Source organism: Cebidichthys violaceus, unplaced genomic scaffold, assembly GCF_023349555.1.
Source record: "Cebidichthys violaceus isolate CVI_PGR_0920_01 unplaced genomic scaffold, fCebVio1.0.p SCAF_9, whole genome shotgun sequence".
In the NCBI taxonomy this organism is placed as follows: Eukaryota; Metazoa; Chordata; class Actinopteri; order Perciformes; family Stichaeidae; genus Cebidichthys; species Cebidichthys violaceus.
In genome coordinates this window covers 3,437,397-3,451,351 of record NW_027176975.1, presented here as the reverse complement: position 1 = coordinate 3,451,351, position 13,955 = coordinate 3,437,397, and the positions used below count along the sequence as shown (strand labels likewise).

The following is a 13,955-nucleotide window of genomic DNA, read 5'->3' as shown; positions in this document are numbered from 1 at the left end:
GCTGACACTGAAAGCACATTAAAAATTGTATATTTTAAAAAAAGGGCCAATATGAACAGGAAGAATGATTACAGACAGCGGATCAGTTTAAAATGTTCAGAGTTTGCTCCATCCTTCCCAGCAGCTGCAGTTTGGAAATAAAGCAACGGACTTTATTTCTTTGGCCCCGAGTAAAAAGCTCTAAAGCGTCACATTTATCAACACTAGAGCCTGCTGGGGCCTCCAGACAACTTTTATTAACTTTTGTTTTGTTTGTTTTTTTACTCTGTACTTTAAACATTTGACCAATGGAATAAACGTCATACATTATCGTACAAATATCTGTCTTTATAAAACAAAATACCATAAAAAAACATCTCGTCAGTCGATGGACTTTTAAATGAGCCGAGCCCCTGGTTGGACCCCCCCCCTTTTAGCGCTGCAGCGGACCCCAAGGGTGCTGAGGGACATTATCACATAACGTCTCACTGAGCCCACAAAGATCATCCAGACTGAGCCCAGACAAAACAACTGTCTACCTGCCGGGAGGAGGGGGGGGGGGGGGGGGGGGGGTTCTAACGCAATCCCTCAGGATGAAAAAGATCAAATCTCTCACACACACACACACACACACACCTTCGGAAACACACAGATAAGCAGATAGTAAATGTGCGCAGGCTGCCCCCTAGTGTCCTGACATGGGGATTACCTGGCATTGGCGATGCTCTGTATGAGTCTGTGGGTTTGCTCCGAGAGGTCAGAGGGCACCAGGATCTCCACGGGGTTCATCTTTAGGACACGAGCTTCCAGCTCAGAGCGGGACTGACCGTCGGGGAAGGAGTCCAGTAACACGTCCCCTGTGCTGGGCTGAACCGCCTGCACGCACACACACGCACACACGCACACACGCACACACACACACACACACACACACACACACGCACACGCACACGCACACACACCTGCGTCAAACTCGTGCACACAATGAAGAAAAAAATCTTTCAACTAAGACACAAATGAGAAATTGTAATAATCAAGGAGGAGTGATTATTCCTTTACCACCAGCTGTGGCCAACAGTAGCTTGTATTTAATATTTAATATAACGTCACCACATGAATCTGAGGCGGTAACAGGAGAGTCACATAAAGGTGTGAACACAGTCTGCTGGCATCTTTTATTGTCTCTCAGTGTTGAATCTTATTATAAATCAGCCAACCATTGCCCATAGATGAGATTATGGGACCTCATTAACTACAGGGCGAGAGAACAGAGATGACGTTCTAATAGACGGGTAATTAACGACTAATCACATCAAAATACACACGTTCTAGATGAGCAGGGAAAAGAGTAAGAGAACATAAACGTGTTGTTTTGTCTTATTGTTGCTATCAATTCATACATGTATAATTACTCCATGTTTTTAATGAGGGTGGGGAATTAGGGACTGGTTTTAATGCAGCTACTACTTATTAATTAGTATCATCATTATTGTTACTATTTTTAATAATTTTATTTACATTTTTAAGATAAAAGGTCTTGTTTTATCATGTATGTAAAACCCCTATTAAAATCAAAATACACAAAAGTATGTATTAAAAAAAAATAAAAAATGTGTATTGACAAACAAGCTGAGATGAGATCTTGCTTTTATTGTCACATGAACTACAAATATGAATGCTGTTATGAGTTATTAGTACCCATCACACTCACCACCAGCCCCACAGTGAGCTGCTTCTTCGGTTTGTCCCAGTTCTCGCTGATGCACAGCAGGAAGCTGTCGGGGGGGTCCGACACCACGTCACCGCCGCCGGCCCCCTCCTCCACATCGCCCGGCCTACAGACCGGGTTCACGTCTCAGGAAGGCTGTCAAGGCTTTTGACACGCAGGGACAGAAGAAGCCGTTTTAAAAAGGACGGACACACACACACACACACACACACACACAGGGTCCAGAAGGATACCCTCTCCCACCAGAGTGGACTTGGTGTACAGAGCGCTCAGCTGACGAGAGAACAGAGCGTTCCTATTGGCCCCCGAGGCCTTGATCGCGGACGTCTCCGTCTGCTTAACCACGCCGACCTTGAAAAAAAAAACCAAACGTCCAGATCAGCGACACGATTAACAGCTTCTGAACACGAGCAGAAAGAGAGAGAGAGCTGCATGTCGTACCTTGTGTCCGTGGGACACCAGCCGTCTGACGTGAACAAACAAACGGTGCGTGGGGATGCTGCACGTCATGAAGTTGTGATCCAGGTGACAGACGATATTCAGCTCCTTCGCAGCGATCTGTTCTCACACACACACACACACACAAAAAAATGGCGTCTGTCTTTTATCTGAGCATTCATAATTCAGTAATAGTTCCATCCACTATGAGGATGTATAATAGAGAAATCAAACGTAGAACACGTATGACATGTGGCTGGATTGACACGGTTGACTTCACCTCTGCATCGTCCCCAAAGAACCTGTACTTGTATCCACACTCCACGGCCAGCAAGGTGTCCTCATGCTGCCGTTTCAGCGCGATGACCTGCTGTTCCAGGGGAGTGTAGGCGCTCTTCACGCGTCTGGAGGGGTTGCCGGAGTCGGGCGGAGGACTCGGCTCTGCACCTTTTCCTCCCTGTCCTCCTCCTGACTTAGCAAACTGAGACAAGCGGAACGCCTGAAACAGAAAAAAAATTGTCTGCAGTATTTACAGACAATGGGCCTAAAGTTCCTCAAACACGTCACTGGCGGTTCTACAGGGGATCTCCTACGTGCTTGTCCTCCTCTAAAAAAGGTCAGAGGTCAGGTGCTGCCTTGCTGAGGGAACATTTATATACCGGGTACCTGTTTTGCAGCAGCCATCCCTGAACTCTCCTTTTCTTTGACCTCCTCATCCTCATCCTCAAGCTCCTCCTCTGGCTGTTGAAGGCCGTCGTCGTCGTCGTCGCCGCCGAGTTGATCCGTTCCGTCCCGGGGAGGCCGAGCGCCTCCTCCTCTGTCACGGATCGCGCTGCTACCAGAACCCCCCGTCTCCCGTTGGTCCCTCGGAGCGACACCGGGCTCGGCCGAGCAGGTGAAGCCTTTCAGCTTCTCCAAGGTGGAGGAGCAGAGGCTGCCGGCTGCCCCTCGGCTCCTCTCTGGGGTGAGCGTAAGAGGACACCAAATGTCAATATGTTACTCGTTTTTCATTCATAGATTTGCTGCCATTAGTTTGTCAGACTAACATCGTGTCAGATCAGAGAAAACTCCACTTTTCTTAATGTTCAAATACGTCATGATCAGCTCCAAACTGCACCCGTTAGCAGCAGGATGTATTACTGCAGGTGCTGTTTGATGCAATGTGACGCTGCTAGAAGCTGGGAATGGGTGAGATGTGTGACAGTTAAGAAGGATCCAGTGGAGTTTGTGTCTGAGGCGCACACAGTCACCTTTAGTGGTCTGGCAGGGTGCTGCTGGCTCACAGTCCAAATCCTCCACCTGCTGCTCCTGGACACAAAGCTTGGCTCGTTTGGTCGACAGTCCCAAATCACCACGATCGGGGGAAAGTTTCTTCTGCAGGACAAAAGCAGTTGAGGTTCGGTAATTAGCATTACGTGACGTATGAGTGACCTGAGCATGCATACTCGAGGAAGCACGCGCCTCACCTTGCGTCTGGAAAGCTGGTGTCGAGCAGGATTCTGGTGAACGGAGGCGCCGCCGCCGCTGTTCGGACCTCCGAAGTACCTGCTGATGGAGGTCTGAGCGCTGCAGGACTTCTTAGCGGACTTCGGCATGCTTTCGTTTTGCTCTTTACATTGTAATCGTGGGTTTACGGTGTGCAGAAATCCGTGCAAAGAGGCTTTCGGCTGCCCCTGCTTTTTTTTCTTCAAAACATAGCGGCGCATGTGCTGAGATCACGCGGGCGCGTTCATGACGCAGCTGGAGTCAAAGCCAATCAGAGCGTTAGAAGACTTCCGGTTGCGTTTTTGATTTTCAAACTAAAAACCACTATTCTATATAATGTGGTCAAAATATATACAAGTGTATGAGTCACACGTAGATCTGACATGAGCAGCGTCTTCCTGTGTTGCGTTGGAGCTATTTTATTTTTTTGTAATTGTCTGAGAGTTCGTCTGTGATCTGCTGCAGATGAAAACAAACGTCATAGATTCGCTTACTTTAACTCTTGGCCCGTCATCACATGTAGTTACGTCATCACATGTAGTTACGTCATCTCGTAACACTTGTGCAAATGATTTCCGGTCTCATTATATATGAAACTGAGCCAGAACAAGAAAGCTATTATAATGATGTAGATCTTTGTAAAAAAAAAAAAAAAACTAATAATTATAATAATTATATAATTATTAATAATGACTTAATAAATGATAATTATGATATAATTATGAAATAATCAGAGGGTTTTAAAATATAACACCAGCCTGATGAGTTTGAGACAAAATGATCTTTCCTATATGAGAGGCGAGTAAGATTTTTCTGTTTCTGAACAGTCAATATAAACTTTAAACGTTTTTTTCCCATTTAGTCGCTCCATATGCTAACCATGTGACACTGTCTGCTAGACTGGTCAGAGGCTGACTGATGGGTCAGCAACTGAGGTCACTTTGTGTCAATTTTTTTTTTCCGCTTGGCTTTCTCTGTTTCAGTGCCACATGTCTACTCTGTTCTAGTGTTTTTTTGATCATCTATTTTGAGAACCACAAGAAGGAAGTGAAAGCGCCTCTTTTCAAGACAGAAACAAAGTGAAAAGGACAGAAATAAAAGCTTTGGTATGTGTGAAAAGTTACCACACAAATATAATATTCAACTTTTTTCTACTGTGAGAGATGATCTCATGTAACAGCATTAAGTTCTTGTCTTTTTTTTCATCATAATGAAAGTGCATGGCTGTCTCAGGGATAATTAGGTCACTTTTAGGGGTGACGTTATTCAGGTCAATTGGGAGGAGGCTTTGTGAGAAAAATGCAAATGTCCAAGCTCTGAAAGAAGAAGTTGGGCTGAAAGCAGAAGGCTTCTCTCCAGTTCTGCCCTCACTCGGCCGGTAAACACTCTGTTTTCCTCCAAGGCTCCACGATGCAGCTTTATGGAGCTCTGGTGCTGTTTATGACTCTATCTGCAGGTAAGAACAGCTTTCCTATGTGTCCTATTGTTCCTATTGTAACAATAATAAAAAACGAAGGAAATGCTGTGATTTTTAAATGCTATTACAAAACCTGAAAAGAAAGTAGTGTCTGAAGGTAAAAAAAAAAAACAATAGTTCAACATGTTGGAGAATATGCGCATTGACTGTGAGGTGGTTATGTTTGTCCATTAAGTATAGGCTGCAGCCAGCAGCTGGTACGAGAATAGAAAAAGACAGAAATGAAAACATCATATCTTGTTTGTTTTTTTTATTGTGGTTATGTGTCAAACTGTCTCTTCGGTGACTTTCTTTAGTCTTCACTGGTTAACCTCATTGTGGCAAGAACAGGAAGTCCATTGCCCAATAAGAGCGCGTGGTCAGTGGCTCACCAGGCCGCTGCGTCTGGGTTTCATCGGGTCTGACGAGAACTCGTGCTACATGTCATCTCCCTCCGCTCATTGTTTCTCTTCTTGGCTATTTACTGCAAAATGAAGCGATCAGACACTTGTCCCACAACTCAACATAAACTGTGTGAAAACTGGTATTTGCGACGTGTAACACGTGTCATGTGTGTTCTGTGTCTCCGTGTACAGCGTGTGGATTGAGATGCTACACGTGCACAGCCACCGACCCTCACTCCTGCACCGACACCAAATCGTGTTCCGTCATCTTCAACCGCTGTTTCTCTCTCAGAGTAGACGGTAAGCCGCTCCTTCGCATTTCTCTAGCTAATATTGTGCAAACAGCTGGTGTACAACAACAGGTTGCTGTACTGAATGCCTGGAGGGCCATTGTTTGTTTTGTTTTTTTCGTTTTTAGCATTTATTTTGCAGGAATGTCCAATATATATATATAGCTAAAAGCTCCTTTTCGTCCCTGGGCGGAGGCCTCAAGTGCTGCTCAGGTTTACAGAGATATAAGATGAGCTGTATCTAAACCTTAGACACAATAAAACACCGATCAATAAAGAAAGAACTGCCACATCCCTTATTCGCATTCATACCCATCATATGTTTTGTGAACTGTTCTTATCTGAGAGCTTCCCCTTTGTGTTTTGCAGGTTATAACATGGTTACCAAGGGCTGCCAAACCAGCTTAGTGTGCACAGGTTCCATGGTTTGCTGCGAGGGGAACTTGTGTAACGGCGCCACGCCAACTGGTCCCAGTGTCATGCTGCTGCTGGTGTCCTCGGCCATGATCGCGCTCTCTCTCTCTCTCTGAGGATCTGCGATTTTAGTCTTTTTTGTCCTTTCTAATTGTAAACTGCAAAAACTGTTTCTACGTGAGTGAGACAATCTTTGACAAATAACCAACTTGTGAGACATTTAGTCTTATAAGACAAACTTGTTTGGAGTTTGCAGCTTTGTTTGTGTGTGTTTGTTGTTGAGTTAACAATAAAATCCTCTCACCTCTCCACCTTTCCAATATTCAGTCTAATTTTAAACTTAAATTTACTTCTTTTTTTTTTTCCAGCACATGCTTTTTACTAAACACCTGCTCAGGACACCGTCACTCCGCTAGGGTTATTACACAAGTTAGGTGAAACCTTTGACCGGCTGGTGGCGCTAGAGAAGAAGTCAGAGAATCACCGAAGTACTTTTGATTCATCCTCTGGTGACCATGATAAGCGCTTGCAAACAATCATGGCAATCCATTACATAGTTGACGAAATATTTGACTCAAATCCAAACCCTATGGTGGGACTATAAAGGAAGAGCCAGAGGTTCATCAGAGTCGCTGGAAGACATCATCTGGGGAACATGAACGTCTGCACCAAATTATTTTGTAATCCAACAGTTGATGTGATATTTCACTCTGGACCAGAAGTGATGGACCCATGATCAACATTGCAGGTAGGTTTTAATAACATGGGCCTGGCTGTATACAGGTGTCCCCTGAGTGAAGTGAGACACTTCAACACTTCCACTTAATAAGCGTTTCAAAGGCCCACTACCACCAGGTGTCCACAAGATGGCACCAACGTGAGGACTTGTACAGGGAGCAAAATAAACGCCAGAAACGGTAACACTATCTGCTGCTGCAGATGATTCTCGTGTCACTTTTAGTTCCTCTATTTACGGCTGAGGTATTCATGACTGTCTTTGGAAAGAAGACTGAGAAGTTGAGCTATACAAACAGAAGAGTCCTCCTCTCACAGGGTGGATCAAAAGTCCGCTTCTGTCTCGGTTCACGATGCAGTTCTATGGAGATCTGGTCCTAATTATGACTCTGAACACCTTAGGACTCATGTGCTTTGGCTTCACGTTATAACGCAGATTGAATTTAAAAACATTTATTTGGATTAATAATAACGGGATGGACACATATTTAAATATGGAGAGATTTTACAGTTGTTTGCACACTAATACTGGTACTTAAGACACAATGAACACGATCTGTGACTCATTAACCAAACCCCTGAACTGATTCTGCTATAAAACCAACACATTTCCGGTTTTACTTGCACTCAGATTGCAGTTCTAAACCACAGGTTTTATCTGAAACACAGGTTTTATCAAAACACCACAAACATGTCTCTAGCTCTTCCACAATTGTCATGATTAAAATATATATAATTACATATATACATATATATATATATATATATGTATATATATATATATATATATATATATATATTTCTATATGTAAAATATTCCATTCATTCTAGTATTTGAAATTGCAGTTTGAAATGCATTGAAGCACGTTAAAATATAACCTCGGCTCAAGTCTCCAGAACTCTAAATCAGACACCTGGTTGCCCGCAGGGCCCACAAGAGTTGCCCGCAAGGCATGTTCTAAAAATACTCATACAAGAACAATATTTACAAAAACACCAGAGATTCAAATGACTTTCAAATGTTGATGCACGTTGCATGTTTAAATATATCTGTGTTTCCTACCATCGTTGTGGAAATCATTGTGAATAATTAACATTGACATGTGATCAGACAGTCTCTTCACATATGTTATTATTATTATTATTATTATTATTAAAAGGTGTTCTGTGCAACTTTTAGCCCTCGGTATACTACTCAGTACCCTTGAAGTAGCTTTCAGTTTCATAAAGGTCGGTGACCCCTGCTCCAAATACATGTTCTGCTTTGCACCTAATTTGAAATTCAATGTGGAAACTTTGCATCACCCTGCACATGGTTCTCTCCTTAAGGATTTGACAGGAATCTGACATGAAGTCACTTATTTGCCATTTCAAAACACTTCCTTGCTGGTATAGAATAGATATCCGATATTTTTCTGTCTCCTCAAATGATTCCGCTGTGTTTATGTACTATTTTCCATTAAGAATGTTATATTTTAACATTTTGTTCCACGATATGAAATGTGTCAGTAAATATACATTTTGAAGCATTTAAGTGTCTTAAAAGAGGTTGCTAACAAGTGGCCAGCGGAGACTATAAACCTCATAAATTGAATTGTAATTCATCTTGTTTATTTATTATTTATCTAATTGGATATTTGGCAGCTTGTTTGTGTTTGCTCCGGTGCTTCTCTGCATGTAAACTCTCACAGGATATGCTCTGTATATGCTCCGAGTATGTGTCGGTTTTAGAGATATTATATATCTCTAAAACTTATATATATATTAACAGGAAACAAAAACAAAAAAACTGGTTCGTTCAGTGAGCGTTTGTACAACAACAAGCTTTAGAACCACACGCAGCGTTAAACCATCACCCATTGTTTCTCACACATTGGTGTGAGAAGCAGTCTGGATGTGTTTTTTGTCAACTGGTTTCCGTTTGTGTGGTTACAACATGGTTATCAGCTCAGCACGTGGGCACCATGGCTTTCCGTGAAGGGTGCTTGTGTCCTCCTCAATGCCATGTACCAGGAATTGTAAGAGTTTAACATAAAACTCCACTTTACCTGAATCAGAAAACGGGTAACTTACATTTCAGCTTGCACTATTTTACGGCTTAGATTCTCGTTTTGTTTTCACTTTCTCGGTTTTCTTATACATATTGAATTAGCGTGGTTGCAGGGACCATAAGATCAAAGATTTCCGTTTGCCAACGACTGTTTCTCTGTAATTGTTGTGGCGATGAACAAGCTTCCAACTTGATGCTTGAAATTAGGTTAGGCAGAAACAGAGGCCTTGGAAGCTGAGACAGATGCAAATAGGAAAAGACCAGGCCAGAGTGTGTGGCTGTAAATGGGCGCGTGGAAATACAAGAGTAATGGAGGAAATGGGGAAATATAGATAATGGGATAGGCGGGAAAGTGGTCCCTGCAGGGCAAGAAGGAGCAGTCGGATGTGTAAGTCAAGGTGGGTAAAGGGGGGGGGGGGGGGGGGCAAAGAGAAAGACAAAACCAGAAAGAAAGGAATCACATCGCAGTCAAACAACACTTAGCTACACCCCATCCTGCCACCATTACTGATCTGTCTCACAGAGGATGAGTGTAAAGTCAAAATAAGGAAGTAATCATCCTTCAGGACGCGCGGCACCTGATGCGTCCATACTGAGCATGAACACATCATGTTGAGAGGAGCCAACGCAAAGTGAACTTGAATGAATTGGAAAAATCTAAGATTAACCATAAATTTAAATATATATATATTTTTTGTAATACACTGCCTGGCCAAAAAAAAAGTCGCCACCTGGATTTAACTAAGCAAATAGGTACGAGCCTCCTATTGGATAATTACTGCATGGGCGATTATCTTTCAGCTGGCAACAAGTTATTTAACCCCAACTGGTGCAATGAGTTGCTTCTCATTTCTTAAACAACCATGTCGAAAGACACATCCCGTGGTCGTGGAAAAGATGTTAGTCTGTTTGAGAAGGGTCAAATCATTGGCATGCATCAAGCAGAGAAAATATCTAAGGAGATTACAGAAACTACTAAAATTGGGTTAAGAACTGCCCAACACATTATTAAAAACTGGAAGGATAGTGGGGACCCATCGTCTTTGAGGAAGAAATGTGGCCAGAAAAAAATCCTGATTGATCGTGATCGGCGATCACTTAAACGTTTGGTGAAATCAAATCGAAGAAAAACAACAGTAGAACTCAGGGCTATGTTTAATAGTGAAAGTAAGAGCATTTCCACACGCACAATGCAAAGGGAACTCAAGGGATTGGGACTGAACAGCTGTGTAGCCTTAAGAAAACCACTAATCAGTGAGGCTAACCGGGGAAAAAAGGCTTCAATTTGCTAGGGAGCATAAAGATTGGACTCTGGAGCAATGGAAGAAGGTCATGTGGTCTGATGAGTCCAGATTTACCATGTTCCAGAGTGATGGGCGCATCAGGGTAAGAAGAGAGGCAGATGAAGTGATGCACCCATCATGCCTAGTGCCTACTGTACAAGCCTGTGGGGGCAGTGCTATGATCTGGGGTTGCTGCAGTTGGTCAGGTCTAGGTTCAGCAACAGTATGTGCTCAAAGAATGAGGTCAGCTGACTACCTGAATATACCGAATGACCAGGTTATTCCATCAATGGATTTTTTTCTTCCCTGATGGCACGGGCATATTCCAAGATGACAATGCCAGGATTCATCGGGCTCAAATTGTGAAAGAGTGGTTCAGGGAGCGTGAGACATCATGTTCACACATGGATTGGCCACCACAGAGTCCAGACCTTCACCCCACTGAGAATCTCTGGGATGTGCTGGAGAAGGCTTTGCGCAGCGGTCGGACTCTACCATCATCAATACAAGATCTTGGTGAGAAATTAATGCAACACTGGATGGAAATAAATCTTGTGACATTGCAGAAGCTTATCGAAACAACGCCTCAGCGAATGTGTGCCGTAATCAAAGCTAAAGGCGGTCCAACGAAATATTAGAGTGTGTGACCTTTTTTTTTTTGGTGGCGACTTTTTTTTTGGCCAGGCAGTGTATGTTGACCCTTGCTTTACTTCTTGGGATTTTACTTGAACACAGAATGAGTCACAAAAATGAGGAAGACCTTAAAATCTGTTATTCTCTGGCTTTGGACACGTACTGTGTGATCACTGCAACACACAAGAGGTATGAGTTAATAGCTTCCACTTCCTTTCCAAACTGTCTAACCTAGAGGAATTTCAAACAGAAACTTCTTCATTTTTACAATGTCTTAATGGCAAACGATTTTATTTAATTTACTAGAAAATATCATTGTAACATACCTGCCCCCTTCCTGGTTAAGACCACTCCACTCCACCTGTCAACAATAAATGTATTTAAGTCAATTTAGACGTAAAATACACTATTCGCCGAAAAACATGATAAACATAACATTTTCATTTCTACCTCACATTTTGTTGAGTGAACTTTCGCATGCATCACTGATAGAAATGGACGCATTTGCAGAACATACTGCAGCTCTGGAAAAGACTCAACCGCCCTCTGTACACACATGACATCGGGTAGTATTTATACATGACGTCGGGTAGTATTTATACATGACATCGGGTAGTATTTATACAAGACGTCGGGTAGTATTTATACATGACATCGGGTTGTATTTATACATGATGTCGGGTAGTATTTATACATGACGTCGGGTAGTATTTATACATGACGTCGGGTAGTATTTATACATGACATCGGGTAGTATTTATACATGACACATGCACGTGCAAATTAACTCAATCTTGTGTTCTTTTCCAAGATCGTGCTGTAGATAGAGAGGGTAGGCAAATATTTGAAACATGTGGAGACCTGCATCCAAATCAGAAATTGATTTCTTTGAAAGGGGTTTATTTCATCGCTATATTATTGTTTCCTCTAAAATATACACAAATTCTTGATAACTAATTCAAAAGTGTGCATAATTAGGAATCAAAGCTGCTACTGAGACTATTTTAGGATGCCATTTTTGTACCCAAATTGGTTTAAAATAAAAATAAAAATGAACTACAACATATATTTTCTCACCACTAAATAGAATGCAGTGTCTGCAGACTGATCCCATCATGCACCTCTTCATCCAGCCTGGGCTCGGACTCTCTGGTAGCCTCCCTCCCTGCTCTGAAGTTAGATTTACTACAGGATGGGCGTCCAGGTGCCTAATGTAACAAGCAACACAACAGCCATTCCAAAAAAGAAATCCAGTTAATTGATGAATATAGTATATAAAGAAAAGGTCCATGTTGCTATCCTGCAACCTCTCCCTTTGCAATTAAAGCGATGCATTTTTCTGTTGCCGTCAAGAGACACTGCGACAACATCATCGCCACAAGCAGGACATGAGAAACAGTCATCTCCAAGAAGTTTGTCAATCTCGTGCCGGCACTACATTCCACTCCAAGAAACTTCTTTGGAACTTCTCAGCAGATGTTATTGCCAAGCTAGTAAATACAAATGCACTCCATCTGCCAAATTGAAAATGCAATACACATTTGCTATAATTTATCTAGAATGCGCATATCCCTTCCAGCACGGACTGAGCGACTTTCCAGCATTCGAATGAAAGCGTGTTTACTCAGACCAAGTGCACTAATTTTGAGATCTTCATAGGTGAAAAATACATCGATGGCAAACACTGTGTGGAAATTGTCCCAGGCCAGTATCCATTTGATACCAAGTCTTTTAACGGTGGTGTTTTCACAGGTCAGCAGAGGAAGACAGAGGTCATAATGATATTTTTTATATATATATATATAAAGAGGAACTTGAGAGGAAACGTGGGAAAAATTACAACGAAAAAACCACACCCAAATAAAAAAACAAGCAAATTCTACAACAAGTCAAGACGCATGAATCATAAACTGTTCTTAACTGCAGACACAAGTCTTTCTCAATATGCGTAATTCTCTGTACTTGTGAACTCGTGGACTTCAGTGTTCCAATTCAAAAGTCGCATCGAGCCGGATGTGGCACACCCCGCCTATTTTGCCGGGAACGCATCGGAGGTGACTTGTCTGTACTTGGGACAGCCAAATATCCCAGAATGCATTTTGCATCAGGAAACAATGGCGGAGGAGAAATCACACAACTGGAAGTTGAAACTTTCGAAATACTACTGTTCACGCAAAGTAATTTTAGGATGTTTTTAGGCGAGAAGTTAGTTGTTCAAGCATCAAATCTGTGGTCGGTTTGTCAAGATTCAGCCGGTTTAAAAATCTGCTCCGACGATTTCGGAGATGTGAGGTGTTGCTAGCGACCGGGGGCTCAGCGCTCACGTTACCCGCCTAGAACTGCCTGATCTCGGCAGTAAACCTCGCCAACACCGGGGGCTTAGCGCTCACGGTGCCCGCCTGGAACAGCCTGATCTCGGCGAGTCTTGTTGAAACCTGCCGCTGGTATCGACGTCTCTGTAGCGTTCTCCTCGTCGGCAAAGCATACAGCAATCCATATAATGAGTTTACTCTGGTTCTTCACTGTAAAGTACTTTCACAACCAAATATGATATGATATTATTATTATTATATACACACATAATTACACTTTTATTTTGCAACAGATGAAATACTTTAATTGCTTGCTGTTTCACACGGGATTGCACCGAGCAAACGCACCCTTGAAAAGATGTTAAGCCTAGAAGCAGCTCTGGCGTAGAAAGAATAAAACCAGTGTGGCTGAGGCGGCAACCTTCGTTGAACGGCAACTGGAAAACGGGAAACATCTGGTCAGTGTCATGGTTACAGATGGATGCACCATGTTGGTTACATGGAGTTGTAACTGACAGAGGAACAGTTAGAATGCTGCTGCAGTTATTGGATGGTGAAGGTGTTGATCTGAGGCTGTGGTCCAAACTATGTCTGCTACATTGATGGCTACGACAAGCTTAAGCCATTATCATTGCTTGCTACTTTATGATTGCTGTTTTTTTTTTACGGGAAGGTACTTCTCTTTTTGCCGACCAAATGTGATCATTCTTCTATGCTTCCCCATTCTTATTTACCAAAATCGTGATA

General features: G+C 42.6%; 2 protein-coding genes across 2 annotated transcripts in view; one reads left to right on the top strand and one right to left on the bottom strand.

Annotated features, from left to right (window-relative positions):
• msh3 (mutS homolog 3 (E. coli)) overlaps positions 1-3,758 on the bottom strand; it is a 31,738-nt gene extending 27,980 nt beyond the window's left edge. Inside the window, exons 1-8 of the mRNA XM_068703187.1 lie at positions 3,613-3,758; positions 3,397-3,520; positions 2,813-3,105; positions 2,427-2,645; positions 2,150-2,266; positions 1,942-2,059; positions 1,691-1,833; positions 689-855 (exon numbers count right to left, since the gene is read on the bottom strand). Of these exons, the coding sequence (XP_068559288.1) occupies positions 689-855; positions 1,691-1,833; positions 1,942-2,059; positions 2,150-2,266; positions 2,427-2,645; positions 2,813-3,105; positions 3,397-3,520; positions 3,613-3,741 (1,310 nt within the window). The 5' untranslated portion in view covers positions 3,742-3,758. The remainder of the gene's footprint in view (positions 1-688; positions 856-1,690; positions 1,834-1,941; positions 2,060-2,149; positions 2,267-2,426; positions 2,646-2,812; positions 3,106-3,396; positions 3,521-3,612) is intronic.
• Positions 3,759-4,977: 1,219 nt separating this feature from the next.
• On the top strand, positions 4,978-6,504 carry LOC137867271 (lymphocyte antigen 6G-like). The gene is made up of 3 exons (XM_068703783.1): positions 4,978-5,087; positions 5,684-5,791; positions 6,151-6,504. The coding sequence occupies exons 1-3, from the start codon at positions 5,042-5,044 to the stop codon at positions 6,309-6,311; spliced, it is 315 nt and encodes a 104-aa protein (XP_068559884.1). The 5' UTR covers positions 4,978-5,041; the 3' UTR covers positions 6,312-6,504.
• The last annotated feature ends 7,451 nt before the right edge of the window (positions 6,505-13,955 follow it).